The sequence below is a fragment of the Anopheles gambiae genome, chromosome 2, assembly GCF_943734735.2.
Source record: "Anopheles gambiae chromosome 2, idAnoGambNW_F1_1, whole genome shotgun sequence".
Classification (NCBI taxonomy): domain Eukaryota; kingdom Metazoa; phylum Arthropoda; class Insecta; order Diptera; family Culicidae; genus Anopheles; species Anopheles gambiae.
Genome location: NC_064601.1, coordinates 89,719,689 through 89,738,039, shown reverse-complemented (window position 1 = coordinate 89,738,039; position 18,351 = coordinate 89,719,689). Strand labels below are relative to the sequence as shown.

The 18,351-nt window shown below is 40.7% G+C and overlaps 1 protein-coding gene across 1 annotated transcript; it reads right to left on the bottom strand.

The window, feature by feature from the left end:
• Positions 1-14,853: 14,853 nt before the first annotated feature.
• Positions 14,854-16,124, bottom strand: LOC3290049 (inactive CLIP domain-containing serine protease A28-like). The gene is made up of 2 exons (XM_061646162.1): positions 15,279-16,124; positions 14,854-15,198 (listed from the first exon to the last, which is right to left on the bottom strand). The coding sequence occupies exons 1-2, from the start codon at positions 15,904-15,906 to the stop codon at positions 14,915-14,917; spliced, it is 912 nt and encodes a 303-aa protein (XP_061502146.1). The 5' UTR covers positions 15,907-16,124; the 3' UTR covers positions 14,854-14,914.
• Between the last annotated feature and the right edge of the window lie 2,227 nt (positions 16,125-18,351).

Sequence of the window (18,351 nt, the reverse complement as noted above, 5' to 3'; positions counted from 1 at the left end):
TCGCGTCCATCAACAAAGCTCTTTGTTTCGCGTAGCAAAAGGTTGAAACTTTAGTTTTCTTGATTCACTTCAACTGTATGAAAAAATTCACTGAGCTTGGGTCTCTCGGCACGATGGTAGAAAGAGGTCGATTTTCGTCTCTCGTGTCCGTTTTAAAACCTCGCGCAAACCCGATTGCGGTTTATCAACTAACTTGCGCAGGTTTATCCGTTGCACGCGAAGCTTCTTCGCCTGTGCTACCTGTCCCTGTCTCTCTCTCTCTCTCTCTCTCACTTCACCACAACGCAGCTGTCAAGTTAGAGCCGCTGTTGATAAACAACACCATGGTTTCTCTAATTGCTGAATGATTTATATCTTCCAAATACTTTTATTGGGGGCCTTCACGATTCTAGTTAGTTTTTTGTATGGAGTTTGACAGTTGGAGGCTGAAATCATGTAAACACTCCATACAAAAACACACAAAAAACTAGCCTGCAATTTTCAGTTTAGATTATTCTAGCCCCAAAGCTAGAATTAGATTCAAGTACCTGCTCAAAAAAACGGTGTTGTTTACATTTATCCTAAGGTGCATTAAAGAGATCAGGTGGTGGAATCTGGAATCAAAGTGTATGTAGTGCAGGTGGTCTCATAGCATTTTTTTATAACCAATTTTGAACTTCACTTTTTGACAGAACGAGTGAAAACATTTGCTCCAACGAGCTTTCTGGAGGCTTGACGAATACTCAATACCCTCTTACAATCTTCATTCACAAGCAGAAGCGATAAAAATCAGCCTTCTAAATTCATACACCTTGGGATAAGCACACCTATATATTCTACTCACTTAGATAGCTGATCGAAAACTGCTATACAATGCTAACAGCTGACAGGCTGAAATTTCAGCCCACGAACTTACAACGGAAGGTATAAGGTATTTGATTAAATCTATTCATCACCAATTAATATAAGAAGTAAAATAAAGCAACAAATTCGGTGTCCATCTTTCTCTACCACTAGGTGTCTGTCTTTCCCGCTTTGGTGTCCGGATGTTTAAAACACCAGAAAACAAGATGTTTTTATCGATTTCATTCTCGTTCTTGCTCCAGTTTTTTGCTGAATAATTACCACGACTCATACATGTAATAAAACTTCCAAAGATACAAACAATACAAGCTACAGAGCTTAAGATCAACAGTAGTCCAATTAGATCCACAAGGGTGCGCACGATTGAAAATTTATTTTGTTCGTGGATTTAACCAATTCTACATATATTCTGCCAAAAATATTCTCAAATATGTTGTTTTACTTTAAGTTTGGATGCTGCATTGTTGAATTTTTCAAAAATTATGAGAAGTGTCCATCTTACCCGCAGTGTCCGTCTTCCCCTACCTTCCCCTATCATTTGCTAAACCACAAGCTGGCTCCTTGATACTTCAATAACTCATGATTTGAAGTGGTACAGTTCAATTCTCGGTTTATTTATTTTTTTTAATTTTAAATAAAGCAAAATAAGTTTTCTTATAATTTCAAAAGGCTGACAATGCTTCAAACAATGTTTCTATAATTCCTAGCCACGATTTATCCTTCCGAGGTTTTAATGATTTTAAACACAATTAAATCATTTTTACCGACGGCTTAACTTCAGCACGTCCGCCCGTGCGCTTAGCTCATGTCGCACCAAAAGAAACGAATAATATTCCCCCTTTTTTTGGTTATTTTTTGTTCGCCCAAGAAACAAACACAACTTTGATCATAAATAAAACTGTTTGTATCACGTCGTGTTGCCGAATTTTTCGCACACCCCGCAGGCAGCTGAGGGCAAGGTTGGGTTGGTGTAAGAACTTTTCCATTTTCCACTTTCTAATTGAGACACCACTCGCATCCCCGTTACCACCTTCATTCGCTGTGTTTAAACAGTACAACAGTACAACACATTCAACTGTAGGTATTTCTCCTTCCAAGTGTGTCTGTTTGTGTGTGTGTGTGTGTGTGTGTGTGTGTGTGTGTGTATGTGTGTGTGTCTGTTTGTGTGTGTGTGTGTGTGTGTGCTCTCGTGCCCACCACTTTTTTGCACCTTTACCGGTGCGCCAGCACCGGGCGGAGTGGATAAATTCAACCTTACCACGCTTCCGATCGCTTAATTCGGTCGAGGCTCTGGTGGAACGTGACAGGATTATTTGTACGCCCCTTCGAAAGGGGATGAGTGTTTTTTGGCCGGGGCAAACTTTTCACCCTGCCCGAAGCTAACCGGGCAACACACACACACACACACACAGACACACACAAAGGGAATGCGGGATAAACCCCGTGTCGCAGGTTTCGTCATAAAAATGAAACGAAATAATCTCCCGCACACTCACGGCGTGAATGGAATCGGTTGCGCGAAGCAAAACACGCCAAAGCAAGAAACGGAGCAAAGAAAACTTAAAGGAGTTTAGAGGGGCCAAATACCGACCGACAGACCCGAGCCGCCTCAGTGTTCTCTCTTTGTGTGTGTGTTTTTATTTTTTGTTGCTGATGGAAAAGTTTACTCATATTTTTAATTTATTTGTGCAAAGTTGCTTTTCTTGTTCTCCTGTGTTCCAGCGCCTGTATTCGTTTGTGTTTCGGTACTCCGGCCGGTCACGATCTAGCCGCACTTTGCCGATACGCTTCGTTTCTGCACGGGGTGCGTTTGTTTGCTAGCGGTGCGGTGGTGGTGAAAATTGTCAAAGGAAAAGAGAAACACAGACAATGATTTTTTTTTTTCCTCTCTAGTTTGCGATGGAAAAGGTCAAGCGATAATCAATATCGAGGCAGCATTACGGTGTAGGATGAATTTTAACGGATGAGGGCAGTGAATTAATCGATGGGAAGTCATTACTGGATCGATAAAGATTGCCAGAATGACTCACAATGGCAATGAACAGGCATGTTTTATAGCTCAAAACGAAAACGAAACATGTTAATGGCTGAGTTTTAGGGGCATTTATAATTAAAATCATCACTTTTAAGCTGGCACATTAAACCACGTTCGGTTAAGGAACAAAATTAGTTTATATTCGTTAAACATCGACGTGACATTTAACGAATTAACAACACAATTTTCTCGTCATCGTTTTATGATGAATGAAAGAGCTTCAAACTTTTCTTAGAACGCCTAAAGATACGCACTTTGCATTACCTTTTATACCTTTCTACCTTGTTTTGTGTAATAGTTGTGTTATTTACAGGGTTTCGAATCAAATAAGGGAATAGTTCAATCACTTATGGTAATGTTGCAAATCGGTATGGAAATGTTGCATGTAAACTGTGGAAGTTTGCAATCATATAGGGGAGAGTTGCAATCGATTAGGGGAATTTTACAAGCATACTGTGGAGCTGTCATCAGACGGTGGGTGCCGCTGTAAATACCCGCTGTAAAGTTAGTTTATCATGAGCACAGCTAAATGCGAACTAGATTTTTCTTCTTATTCTTCTTCTTCTTCTTCTTCTTCTTCTTCTTCTTCTTCTTTATTTTGGTGAATGGATTATAATCTTATATGATGCCAACACATATTCAAAGACTTACCACTCTATGTGGGTTTTCGACTTCTAGAGTCATGTACCCGTTTTCTTTTTCGACTCTTATTATTACAATTGTTTTCTTATTACAATTGATACAATGTCTACATTTATTTCTGTTACCACAGCTACAAACTTAAAATATTATTTTCGTCTTTTGTACAAATTTTGTTATTTCCTTGATAATGTTTCACGGTTTGCCTTCCCACTGTGCTTTAAATATTTACGTGATGTTTGTTTTTTCTTCTCTTTGTTTTGCTAATCTCTTCTTCTTCTTCTTCTTCTTCTTCTTCTTTTGGCTCAACGACCGTTGTCGGTCAAGGCCTGCCTGTACCACAACTTGTGGGCTTGGCTATCAGTGACTTATTGATCCTCCCATAGCAGGATAGAAAAAAGAAACGAAACATGTTAAGGGATGATTCTTACGGGCATTTAAAATTAAAATCATTACTTTTTTATATTAGTTTATTAGTTTTATTTTTAAATTAGTCAATAAGGAAAGTTAATTAGTTAATTAGTTTATATTACTTAAACATCGACGTGACATTTAACGAATTAACAAATCAATTTTCTCTTCATCATTTTATGATGAAAGTAAGAGCTTCAAAATTATGCCTCAAAACGCCTAAAGTTATGCACTTTGCATTACCGTTTATACCTTTCAACCTTGTTTTGTGTGCTAGTTGTGTTATTTAACGGTTTTCTAAGCATTATTTATCGTTTCATCAGCGTACTAGTTTCTTCTTCTTCTTCTTCTTCTTTATTTTGGCGAATTTTGTTACAATCTTATATCATGCCAACACATATTCAAATACTTCCCAAGTGACATTTGCTCGAAATTGTTTTCCCATTTCTGCTCGATTAGTACTCGATACGCCTGAAATAGTGAATTTGTGTGTGATCAAGTGTGTTGAAAGCGACAAAATGGACGATGCCTTCGAGCTCATTTTTCATTCATAGCTATGGTTTTTTGATGAAAATCAAAATCTAATTTTGTGTGACGTTATTCTATAAAAAAAAATCGGTATTATTTACGTATAAAATGGCTACATGACCAACTATAACGATATGAAACATCATTTCCTTCATCATCATCTAGAAGAAAGCAACGAAAAAGTCGTTTCACAGTTGATTTTAAAGGACTTTTTCTAAATTCCCTTGAACTGGTGCAATTTAAGGGAAGTTTAAGGCTCCAGGTTAAGGGAATTTGCTCGAATTCCCGATTATTCGTGCTCGAAAATGTCAATTAGGTTACCACTCTATGTGGGTTTTTGATTTCTACAGTCATATACTCGTTTTCTTATTCGACTCTTAAAATTTTTACAATGTCTTAAAACTTAACATACTATTTTCGTCTTTTGTATAAATTTTGTTATTTCCTTGATAATGTTTCACGGTTTGTCTTCCCACTGTGCTTTAAATATTTCTCCTGTGATGTTTGTTTGTTTTTATCTTTGTTTTGATAATTTCTCGCAGTAGAATAGTTGATGTTTCGGGCACTCCACACTCTTCACAATTAAAATTATATTATTTCTTATACTAGTGTCGCTAAAACTACCTCTACTCTACAATTTGATATTACTCACAATCAATGTTGGACCGTGTGGTAAATACCTTTTTACCCGGTATTTATCTATTTTGTTTCTACACGGGTAAATATTGGGTATTTTCGAATGGTTGGAATTTATGAATGGACCCGTTGGATGCGAGTTCGGTTCGGGTATTGAACCTACTTTTACCCGTCGCAACCCAAACTCGTTACACATGGTTTATGGTGTATTGCACCTACCGCAAACGTGTATTTCACCAACTGAACCTACTTGTACCTTGCGGGTCGACCCGCACGAATTCGACTCACTTACTGATGGTCCATCACTCAAACAAGTGCTTAAGCGTTTTCTGTTAGGAGTTGTAGCTTTGATGTTTTCTATGTTCTTCAATTTAAGATATGTTCTACTGGAATCACTTAAACATCATGTATCCATGCTTGTCAACAATGTCCACTCTTGCTTCCAATTTCCTTTGGATACCGTTCCATTGTAACCATGCCATATATACCAATTACATCCAATATGAAAAAAAAACTCTTATTAGAACCCAATCTGCCCGTGAAAATACCTTTTTTACCGGGTAAATCCTCGGGGATTTTTCCCAATTTTTAAAATACCCGATTTGGTACATCCCTGCTCACAATATTCCAAACTAGCGCCATATCGCCTTCATTTCCCATCTAGAAGCGGATTTTATTTTACTTGCCATTTTTTGCACACTTGCTTAAAATTCTATGCATAGAATAGTAATAAATTGCACTGACTCTATCCCTCACCCAAACCCAAAACGGAACCCCCAGACAACCTTCTTGCTTCATAAAAAAATCGACATTGTTGCACTGCGCTGAGCACCCGCGCGCGCAAACCATCGATCCAGCAAATCAATCAGCTAAAACCGTTTTACCCACGGAATCGACTGTCGGAAACAAATGATTACCGCCGTTTCGGGAAAGTTTCTTGGCAGAAGTCAATCTTTAGCGCTTCGGTTCGGTTCCGCAAAAGCTGAAGCCCAATGGAGCAAGCGTTAACGGGTTTCGAGATGCGGCACAAGCTGCCAAAGCAAGTGTATCAATTTGTTGCTGACGACGTTGACGTGCCCGCTTCCTGCAAATGTCTGCACTTGACCTTCGCAGACTTTTTGCGCAGAAATCAATACAAAGGAAAATTGATTTTTCATATCGAAAGGGTTAGCAGGAGGGTTACTTGCTGCTATTTTCGGATGAAACATTCCAGTAGCAAACAGGGGGGACTGTTTAGTACCAGTCGATGAAAGAAAATACTTCAAGTGGTTACGGTTCCTCCCCCCCCCCCCCCCCCCCCCAAAACCTTCGTTCGTGGAAGGAATGTGGCCGTGATGCAAGAGTGCTTTGGCTTTGTCTTTTTTTTGCATTCCTACCGTGCCTAAAGGGTTCAGTAGGGTACCGTTTTTGTGCGGTTGAAAGAATCTCGGAATGAAGTGCTATTGCTGTACTAAATTTTACGTTTAAAAAAAACAGACGAAGAGTAGATTATTTTAAAACATAGGGAATATATCTCACACTTTTCCATCGTTGTCAAAAACTAAATTATGCAAGTTAATTTAAAAAAGGAGATAACTCATCACAAAACACCCCAAACCACTCACAACGTATCAGTGCGAAGGCAACGCTAATTGAACTCAACATGCCGGCAATAAGCCGGCACAGCAATGGAATGCCGGAACCGAACCGACTGCTGATTAAATAATTTGAGCAGCGAGAGCAAAGCGAACAGCCAAAACAGCAGGAGAAGTCCCAAAAAAAACCATTCCTTTAATCCGCCACCTCACCGAAAGCTGCTTATCCCCCCAGATTCTCTTCCGGTACGATTTGTACCCTTTATGCTTTTTCTTAAAAGCTTCCAGAAGAGTGTGTACATACTTTCACAAAAAAAACGAAACAAAACAAACAAACAAAAATCACAATACAAATACCGAGCACTTTCCGACAACGACGACGACGACTATGCAGCAGTACACACACAGCAGCGCAGCATCTAACATTTTCTGCGGAAAAGTTTTGTGCTGCGAGTCTGAATTAGTCAGCGTCAAGCATGGCGGCAAGGTTGATTTATTCATTATCTGCATAATAAATTTTGAAAAGTTTCTAAATTAAAATCACCCACGCTTGCGAGCGGGAGAGAGGGAGAGATGGGGGCCCAGGGTGCTGGAAGGCATGGAGCATCCTGCTGGCTGCTGAAAGGCTTTCGCTTTCGCACGCGTTCGCAAAAATCCGCGCGTGTGCACTGATTCAGAGAGATGTTTTATGATAGTTTATTTATTACAATTAGAAACAAAAATCAATCTTAGAGGGTATACATTTACAGGGTTTCCCACGATTTTTTGGTTGGTTCCCATAAATTTTTGGTGGGTTCCCATATTTTTTTGGTGCGTTCCCACGATTTTTTGGCCGTTCCCCAGAATGTTTTGGTCCAATTGTACTAATATCCAATCGGAAAATACCAATACATTATGGGACGAACCAAAAATCTATGGGATACGATCAAAAAATCATGGGAACAGATCAACAAATCATGGCAAACCCTGTAAAAGTTCTGTTTTCTGTACATTGCTTGAGTTAATGAACAGGAAACTCTTGATAGCGTGTCTTGGTAGTTCTTGCATAAGTCGTAAAGTTCTAACATGCAACTTAAAACGCAGCAATTATTGTACTAAAGCAAGTAACCGTTTCAACTAGCATAACGATAATGTGACATTTAAGCAAACAAAAAGCGAACGCAAGTGAAACGCGACGCGACAAGAAAAGCTTGGAAAACAACTGGCGAAGCACAGCACTCACAGCCAAACCTTCTTCATTGCGCTTCGCGCTGAAAACGTGCTTCAAAAAGTTGATTCTTTACGCAAACATTGATGGCGACACACCTACCAACCAACCCGGCAAGCGACCGGAGCAACAAAAACAAAAGACACGGAAAAGTGCAACGCTAGGAAAAGGACGAGATGTTTTGTCCTATTTTTTTTATTTGTTTTCACCCGACATTCTTATTCTGCTGCACAGTTTGAATAAAGAAACAAACACACAGCATAGAAGAGAGAAAAAACAAAGAGTGCGAGCAAGAACTTGTTCGTTTTGCTGCTGCACACTTACCGAGGCCGGCTGCATCAGGCCGGTGAATTGTTTTCCATCCCGGGCCACGGTAAGCACACGGATAGGATTGACATTTTGAATCCATTTTAAAAACTTTCCCCCTTTATATCCCATTCTTTTTGGTGTGTGTGTGTGTGTGTGTGTTTTTTTTTAGCCTTTTTTGTATGCACCTGGCACTGTGTGGGCCAAGCACGCCCTGCCATCCTACACGATGAATTGTCCCACAAGTAAAAGTTATCGTCCGGTTGGTTGGTGTGCTGAAAACCGATTGGAGCAACGTTTGGTAAGAAACATACACACACATTCACAGTGCACGCTCCGACGTTTGGAAGGAAAAAACTTTTGCTAACCCGAAAGGGAATGCGAGCAACGAACACCCAAAAAAAATGAAGAACACTGAACCGGAGCAGGAAAAATTCGCCACCCAAGAAATGAGGATCGTTAGTGGGTAAAGTTTTTGATATCGAATTGATAACGAGAAAAGTGAAAATTGTTGAGCAGGAGAAATGTGGAGAGCGGTGCGGTGGTGCGAAACGTCGAAAGAAATGCATTCGTTTGCTACTGCTTGCGAAAAAGGGTTTCTGGAAACGTTTGCTTCAATGTAACTGGCTTTGCTGTGGGGTTTTTTTGTTCCTCTCCATTTTATTACTTTGGTAAGGAAGTTAGTGTTTTTAACACTTTTTTCAATAGTTGAGCAGTTTTTGGAGAGTTCGTTGCATTTGCGGTTCTGTTTGGTGGAAGGTAAAAAGGGAAGAAAGGGTTGAGAGCGATGGGAAATTGGGATGATCAGTGGTGCACGTTTGGAATATAAATGTTTCTCTGATTGGAAAATGGATAAACGAGACAGGATGGTTATCTTTAACTTGAGCTCAGCATGGCTAGCAGATTCCAAGCAGTTGAGAAGTTAAAGTAATTTATAACAATTTTGCGGTTCCCTCGATCGCTCCACATCATATACTAGGGTAAATGTACCTATAGTGGTGGTAGTACCAATAGTAGTGGTATTGCACCAAAATGCGGGCCATACGGCAAATTAAAAGTAATTAAGTTATTTTCGTCAGTGTGAAATGTTCTTTAGCCTTTTACAAAGAATTTAAAAGATAAATGGTACCATTCCGTTATTTATTGACCGAAAAATCCATTATTTTGTGAAATGTGTCAACATTTTTCCAAAATCCTTAGGATTTCATAACGAAACTCATATTTCTGTTAACGTTCTAAATGATCACATACCCACGCAATTACTAGTTTTTCAACTTGACTGTTATGAAATGTTATTGTTTTACTAAAATTATTGGTCTTTTGACCATATTTATGCATTTTTAAGTGTTTTTTACCATAGTGCCATTATAGGTACACAAAACAGGCATGTTTCTATAGTGATTATAGTTATAAAATCAATAAAAACAGTTCGTTTTAGATTTTTTCGATGATATTTTTGACATGTCGTTCTGTTGTCATTAAAATAAGCAACAGAAATAAGTTTTCTGTAAGTAATGTACCAAACAAAGGCCAAAATTCGCTTATCTGGCTGAGTGAAAAATCAACCTCTAATCAAGCTTTATCTTCCGGGTGTGGATTAATGACAGGTGTTATTTAGTACTCTAGTAAATATTTTCTTCAACCAAATTCATACATTTTTTACGATCAAATTACGAAAGAAATCATTATTATGGCAGCTATCCTTGCTATTCATACAAAAACAACTTTGAAACTAAGTTTCATTGATATTATACATTGTTTTGGAGGTATCTTTGTTTACCACCACTATAGGAACACAATACGACGACTATAGGAACCATACCACCATTATAGGTACAACAAATCAGTCACAAAAATATGTATTTTTTCGTAAATTTGATGTTTTTCATGGTAAACATGGTTGTGATTGCGAAGATAAAACATATTCCAATTGCTATGTGTTAAAATATTCACAAATTGACCTTCCTGACAATGTAAATCCTTTAAAACACATCTGTATCACAACAAATTGCACCACTATTGGTACACTTACCCTATTATCGTTTATATGGCGTTGTTTAGGAAGGTTTGATTGAACAAAATGTGGGATTTATTTTGAGAATATGATCCAAGTAAAGCATTAAGATTGTGAGGCTATTCCTGGTGCATATTGTTTGTGATTCCGTTTGAACATCTTGCAGCAAAATATTAATGAGATCTTACTAAGATTGGGGCCCTTCACGATTCTAGTTAGTTTTTTGTATGGAGTTTGACAGTTGCCAGCTAAAATCATGTAAACACTCCATACAAAACCTTATATAAAACTACCCTGCAGTTTTCAGTCAAGATTAATCTAGCCTCAAAGCTAGAATTAGATTCGAGTACCTGCTCGAAAAAATGGCAAAACAAGGTAATGTTTACATTTACCCCAAGGTGCATTAAAGAGATCTGGTGATGGAATCCAGAATCAAAGTGTATGTATTCCAGGTGGTCTCGTAGCATGTTTTTAATAACCAAATTTGAATATCACTTTTTGACAGAATGGGTGAAAACTTTCGCCCGAACAAGCTTTCTGGAGGCTTGACAAATACACAAAACACTCTTAAAATCTTCCGATTTTCCGATCATCATTCAGAAACAGAAGCGATAAAACTCATGAAATGAAATGAAATGAAAATCTTAAGTACCACATGAGATTGAGCGAACATCTCTTGTCAAAGAGATAAGATGTGTATTTTCTTCTTAAAACTGCATCAAAATTATCTCAAGCTATCATTGCTTTCCGAGGCTTTTATTAGAAACGTCATTAACATGGAGCCTGTTTGGATAGATTTCTGCACTTTGCCATGCCATATTACCGATGTTATCAATATCATAACCAGAGATAATGGATTGATAATAATGTTTTTTTTAGAGTTTTGAGATTGATAATAATGTAGTTTTTTTAGAGTTTTGAGTCCGATTGAGGTTGAAATAAAACACTACCACAAGATATGAAATATAGCTGCTATTTTGCTGTTTATCGTTTTCCATTTTAAATCATAGTATGTATTTCGTTATAATAAATGTATGCATCATTTCATTCGAATTGCCTACATTTAGGCGCCCAATTATTCAATTATCTACCATACACTATAACGCCACTAGGGAACGACTTCCTAAACGCTCTTCGAACAGGAATGTGGCCCAGATGAAGCAATACAATAATATTCATTACTTCACAGTGAACGATGTGAAACGATAAAATGTATATTAATTTTATGTTCTTCCACTGAACAGCATAACGAGAGCAGCACTATGACATTTTTTCTCCTGCCACCCGAAAAAACTAACCACTCAGAAAAATCGCACTTAGAAAGAGCTACAAATTTCCCCTGACAGCAAATTGCATCCATTGAAGAAGAGAAAAAAAATGCAACCAACAGAGCAATACTTGCATGTCCCCGGCGTAATCCATAAGCGTAATAGCGTACATTACTGCAGCATCGCGCCTGCAATAGCGAAAATACTTCCCTGCGAAAAACGTCCACCGCTGGGTTTCGCTCGGGTAACAAAATAGCGCCTGAAAAGCTTCGTTTCTCCCGCCAGCGCCCTTCCCCGGTGCTTAAGAAAGAGGAACAAAACAGCTTGACACTGATTCCGGTGGATGTGTTGCTTCTGCTGCTGCTGCTACCGGCTCTGGGTCCTGCAATCTCATACTCCTGTTACTCTGCACCAATAAGGGCCAGAACTTTTGCCCACCACTTCAACCCATCCGCACGTAGCGAGGAAGTAGCAGAAGGAAGAAGAGAAAGAGCAACAAAAACAAGAACACCCGAAAGCAAACATTCCAAAGTGGGGTAAAAATTTGCATTATCGTATCGGCGGAATGAGAAATTAGTTTAATGATTCATGGAAAAAGTTTAATTTATATGATAAATTGCAGTACAAATTCGCTCCCGGTCGGTCGTACTTCCTTTTCGTTCTCTCTCTCATACTGTTTTCCCCCATTTTTTTTTTCTTGCCACCGCTTCCTTCCCGCTGGCAAAAGATTTTCTTCCGATTGAACAACCCGGGCGGCCCGGGCTGGCAAATGGCCAGCAGGCAAAAGTGGCTGTGTGTGTGTGCGCGCGTGTGTCTGTGCGTTATCCGAGAGAATGGAAGCTATCAGTATTCACTGGTATGCCGGTTTTTTGCCAGCTTTAACGAACTTATTGGTGAGCAAATTTATCCTCATTAATATTCCCATTTCCTTGGGCGCCCGCACGACCAGCCCCGTGCTGCTGTGAAATGCCCAATAAATGGTCTAGGGCGTGACAATCCCACCGGAGGGTGTCCGGACTTATTACACTCATTGGATCGAACTGTGAGAAAAAGCATCGGAAACGTTGATGACAAAGAACCCGTGGCAAAAATCTGCAACCTTCGTTTACTGCGAGGCAGCTCTTTGGTTGGTTGTTTCGGTGTGAATCAGCAGCACGAAGTAATCCAACGCGTTCTGTCCGCCGGTTGTGTGGATCATTTTATAGGTTTCACATTCACCCATTCTGTTGCTGTGTGTTGCCGTCATAAATCGAACATATTGGTACAAATTCATACCCGTCTCCGTTTGCTTCACTTTCCACCAAACGGAACGAAAATGTAGAAAAGAACAGGATTCATGATAGACAAAATAGGAAAAAAACAGCACACCGTAAGCAATGAATATGGTGATGGGTTTTCCGCTTCCGTTCCTCGCTGGTAAAGAGTAAAGTTTTTTTTTCTTCTCAATTTCTGCAGCATCTCACAGTTTTCAAGCTTTTCTTCTTGCCTTTCCCTCGCAGCAAAACGAAATGCTAGGTACACCACGCGACTCGATCGATCTTTTTCAGTGACAGCGAACGAAGCAAAGAGCGAGGTTGGGAAGCGAAGGATGAGCAAAAAAGGATAGGAAGCAATCAAACGTGCAATATGTGCGACCAAATCGGAAACGGTTGGGGATGCTTTCCAATACCCCGGGTAACTATTTCCGTCCGGGGGTTTGGTGGCGAGAAGGCTTCTTGTAAAAAAATATGATTCACCAGGGACTACCCCGCCGACCACGATGAGAACCCCACCGACCGTGGCACATAGAACGACGAAAGCACTGAGAAATAGTTTGTAAGTATGTGCCTGTGTCTGGGTAATAATCATTTGGTGAAACTGTATGTGTGTCCCTTTCGTTTTCTTCATCTTTCGAACCAAACGATACAGTGGTGAGCGCAATTGTGCTGAGCAAGTTACTAGAAACCCGCCCTTTACATGTGACTGGCAGATTTGGGGATTGATATTTAATGTTTGATAAAGGCAGAAGGGTGATTTGGGAGTTAACTTTCAAGATGGTTGCTGAAAGTTTGCAGAAATGGTCAACTGTTGATAGGCTTTGATGGAAGAAACGATGTGCGAGATGAAGACAAGCTTGTTGCGGGTGCTCGCTGGAAAGAGGCAATGTGTTATTGTTGGTATGCTGTTGAATGAGACAGTAAAACTATTTCATAAACGACAGTAAACATGAGCAATTTCCTTTCAATTTATGAATCTAATACCTTAATCTCAAACACAAAGATACAACGCAGAACAGCATAACTGCTATTAGGGCACAATTGGTTAAATTGCATATATTTAGGCGTGTACATTTACTTGATTGTCTAGATGCAGGCGCGCACGAAACATTCAATCTTTAGCTCGTTAAAAACACTGCTGAGACACAGGCACGGAAGCCCTGTCATCTAATCGTGTTTACCAAAACACGAAGATCGTTTCGTTGAGCTTTGAGCTTTCGGCTCGGGCGATTAGTTTATAAGTATAAGTGTAGTTCTAGAAATAAACTCTCTTCTAATTTTGCAACTGAACAAGCCACAACCGCCGGTAAATATCGAACGCTTGAAAAGTTACACCGAAACACGAAAGAAAAAATTATCCGAAATCGTAAGATCGAACAAACACTTTTAATATCTTTATTAAATTCTAGTGTTATCGCAGCAATACGGAATCGCTTTACAAGTAAATAATTAAATAGGAAATGATCCTCTATTGAGTTTCTCTCCTTAACATACAACGTGACAGAGCTTTATCATTCAGTAGGGAGTGTCGTATAACTGGCATGATGGCAAAAACAGGCAATTATTTTTAAACTGTAATGCGTTTTATATTAATAATTTTTCACTGATGCTTGTCATGTATATCTTTAGCATTCGACAAACCATTTTGAAGCACTATTCCATTCAGCATTCAAATTTTATTTTTAACTGTCTCTCGGTGAACACAGTACAATTCGCTTAACCGAATTCGTTTGATGCACCTATTTTTTCGCCTACCTGTTGTGCTTATAATATGAGCCATGTAGTCATAATAGAACTGCATTGTATTGTATTATATGTCATAAATTGTACGTTCTTTTTATATCTACTCTCATGTATCCTCTGTGTTTCCCAGCCTGTCACCCAGCAACCAAAGTTCTTTGATGTACTTCCATCCAACGTACTGTAAATGTGCAACACAGTTTGCATGCAATTTATATGGAATTACTCTCCCACTAACAAAGGATGGGTTAATGATCAATGCATTGTGTTATCAAATTACAACCCCTGAATGTATTGTTCCCATCCCATGCTGGCAGGATCATTGAATTTATACAAGCTTAAAGCAGCGGAAGACCAGTAACTAACCAACTCTTCAAAAACCGGTCCTGCAGGGTGTAGTTTTTCGATGTTTATTTTCATTAATAACGCTACATTAAAACCCACACCCATGTTCGGATTATATGACGGGTTTCGGCGGTTGTTGATTCCGATTATCCGACGCATCTGGAATGGGTGCTATGCCGCCAGTTGAGTTCGTTGTCGGCTCCTCAAACAGCTGCAGCTGTTGCTGGATCCATCCGCTGTACCGGGCCACGTTGAGCAATCCCGTCAGCGTGTTGACTCCGCACTGATAGAAACCCTTCGGCGCAATGCCGAACGTTGTCATCCCACGCAGATAGTAACGATCCTTCTGCTCGACGTAGAACCCACTGCCACCGCTTCCGCTGCACACGGGCGTTACTGCCAGAGGGTGTGGGTTTGTGTGTTAGCTATTAGAAGTTTACCCCAAATTTTAGCTCCTCCACCATCAGCACACTTACTCGCACAGAAGAACTCATTGCGCTCGAACAGCTTGCCGGCAAACGCTTCCATACAGCGGCCCTGTCGCTGCACGGCAGTGACCGCACTTTGCAGCACTGCCGTGTAGACATTGTGCAGCCCAATGCCCCAGCCCACACTCACTCCCCGCACACCGGCCAGATCTTCTTCCACCTCCTGCTCTCGTCCGAGGTTCGTGGCCGGCTCCGGCCACAGACAGATCGGTCGGGCCAGTGGACCAAGCGGAATCTCATCCAGCAGCTGCACCAGCGCAATATCGTTCGCAAAGTCCGGCGCCTGATACTCGGGATGCACAATAAGCTTCTCCACCCGGCACCGGTTCGGTGGCTCGAGCTGCGTCAAATCACTCACACCGTAGCGCACGGACAGCGACTCGACCGGGTACGGCTTTACGCAGTGTGCCGAACCGATCACATGCCAGCTGGACACGATGGTTGCGCCGCAAAAGTAATGACTATCGTTCCGATCGGCCCGATACAGCCCCACGTGGAAGGGCCAACCGTTCGACTGGCCACGCACCCCGCAGTCGAATTCTTCTGCCCGCGCCAGCGAGACAGTACAAAGGCTGGCGAGGGCTGCCAAAAGACTCACACGATTACCGTTCACCATTGCGCAGTAGAAAAACTGGGCCGCTGGGAGCTGTGTTCAATGAAAGCTCGCAGAACAAAACTACAGCTAAGAAAAGTAAAACAACGAGCGATTCGCTTTAGATTCTTTGGGAAAAATTCGCCTTCAACACCTCGCTCGGAAACCTGCACAACACACCGACACGCAGTGGATTTTCACCTTCAGTGAAGCATCGCCGGCGACACGTTGATAAGCTACTCTCGACTCGCCGACCGTCTGTACGAAGGCGAGTCATTAAAAAGACATTACTGTTTATCGCCTCGCTGTGCTTTGTTCGGTCAGGTGGGGCCGGCAAAAAAACTGGTCGCATCATAACAAGTGGTTGGTGATTTTTGCTGGACAACTCTTTGTGCACATTTGGTTCGTCGCTTAAGCTTCGTTTTTTTACAAAAAAAAGTATCCCATTTAGAATATACCATCCAAAGCTGTGTTGGAGGAGTTGGAACATTTAAACCGCCAATGTCAAAATCATGCTAGGAAGGAAGGAAAACAACCACACACAGCTTTGTCTGTCACAAGCTCCCTCTCTCTCCATCTCTCTCTCCATCTCTCTCTCTCTCTCTCTCTCTCTCTGTCTCTGATTCACCCCCATCTTTAAAGAGTTTACGGGAATTACTGTGAGTTAGCCAGCATGGTAAGAGTCATCATGCTTCCCTGACCACCGATTAACGCCCGTCCCGTGCTCCTCTCGTCGCAGGGAAGCGCGGTTTTGGTTAGCTGACGCTAACGGGTTGCGCATTAGCGAAAGGCTTGCGGTGCAGGCGTTTCGTACGCGCTGCCCTTCGTGCGCCACAAACACGTACCACACATTACGCTCCGCTGCACGTCAGCCAGCATCAAGTAGCCAGGCATTGTCGTTTCGCGTGACGTTTTCGGGCGGGTGACAGCCGTTTCGGTGCGACCCATGCTACCGTGCTGGGCGTTGATTTTCGGGTCACCCAGCCCAAGCAGGTAAGCAAAGGAGCAAGATTAACACGCGCACACACACACACACACATAGACAAGCATGCAAGAGATAATCCTCCTCGGTAACGGGTGGGACCGCTTTAGCCATAACGTGCGGTAAAGGAAACGGTCAGCACGTGTGATAAGCTGTAACGCTTTCGCAGCGAATGAAGTAGGATGGGAAAAGGTTAATTAGGAAGCTAATGTGTGATTATTAAAACGTGTATGTGTGTGTGTGTGTGTGTGTGTGTGTGTGTGAATCAGGTTTGAGCGGTTGCAACATGGTGCAGGAGTTTTAGGTTGTGGACAGTTCGTTTTGCTTCTGGTTATTTAGTTAATACTGAGCAGAACTGCTTTGTTCTATTATTGTAAATGTCTTGTCTGTTGAAATTGCTTTAAAATATTTGCATTCTATGCATTTTAAAAATAAAAAAAAAATGTATATTTTTTTATATTTATTTTTTTAAAATATTTTTATTGATCTCCACGGTTTGTCTGCACCTCATATGTTGTAAGAGCATTTGGCAAATATTTGAAACAGTTTGTGACATCAGTCATTACTAACAGTTTGCCTTCCGATACCGCCGTAAGAGGTCCTCGTAAGATTATTGGTTGCGTTTTAATCTATAGGTAGTTATGTTATTTAAACTAGTTTACTTAGCCTGAACGCTGGATTACCTCACAAAATGTAAAGGAACTTCTTAACTCTGTGTTGTTAACCCATTGATTGACCTGCTATCGAAACCAAAACCCATACTGATTCGGATTCAGGGATTGATAAAGAACTCATACCACTTCTGGAAATGACCACTCACCCAAAATGGTTCTGGAGCTGATACTGATGGAACTCAACGAATCATTTCCGGCAGTATATGAACAGCGTTTGAATCAGCGTAAGAATTATCATAGATATGTCTTCTCAAATTGTAAAGTGATTTGATCGTGATTTGTCTAGTTATTAAACACAATTTGTAGCCTAAACAGATATGTTATATAACTATATAACTACCCAAATAGCCAGCTCGAACTTCATAGCTCAACCGATTTGGGGCTGTGTAACGGAAAATCGTTCCGATGTCGTACTTTGTGGGTGATTAAGAGATGAAACGGTGCTAGGTGGAACCATAAAGCTTTTTAACAAGCACTCGGTACGCTTTGGAACCTTGCGGCTGCTAAGCCTGATGTGTATGGTTCATAATGAAACTTGAAGGCTTGTTAAGAAAGCGTACCGAACTTGGTGGAACTTTATAGCTTTTTAATGCATGACAGCGGTACGAGGTGGCTATTGTCAAAATGTCAAAGACTGGTGCCGTCAATCGTCTCATGCCATCATCATCTCGGCTGCACAAGTTAGATAAGTCAATTGAAGAAGGGATTTTTAGTGTAGTGATTGTACATTAAATTGCGATACATTTCGTGTAATTTATGAATATTAAGGATTTAAAAATATACTGATGCACCCAAACAAAACAAACCCTGTTG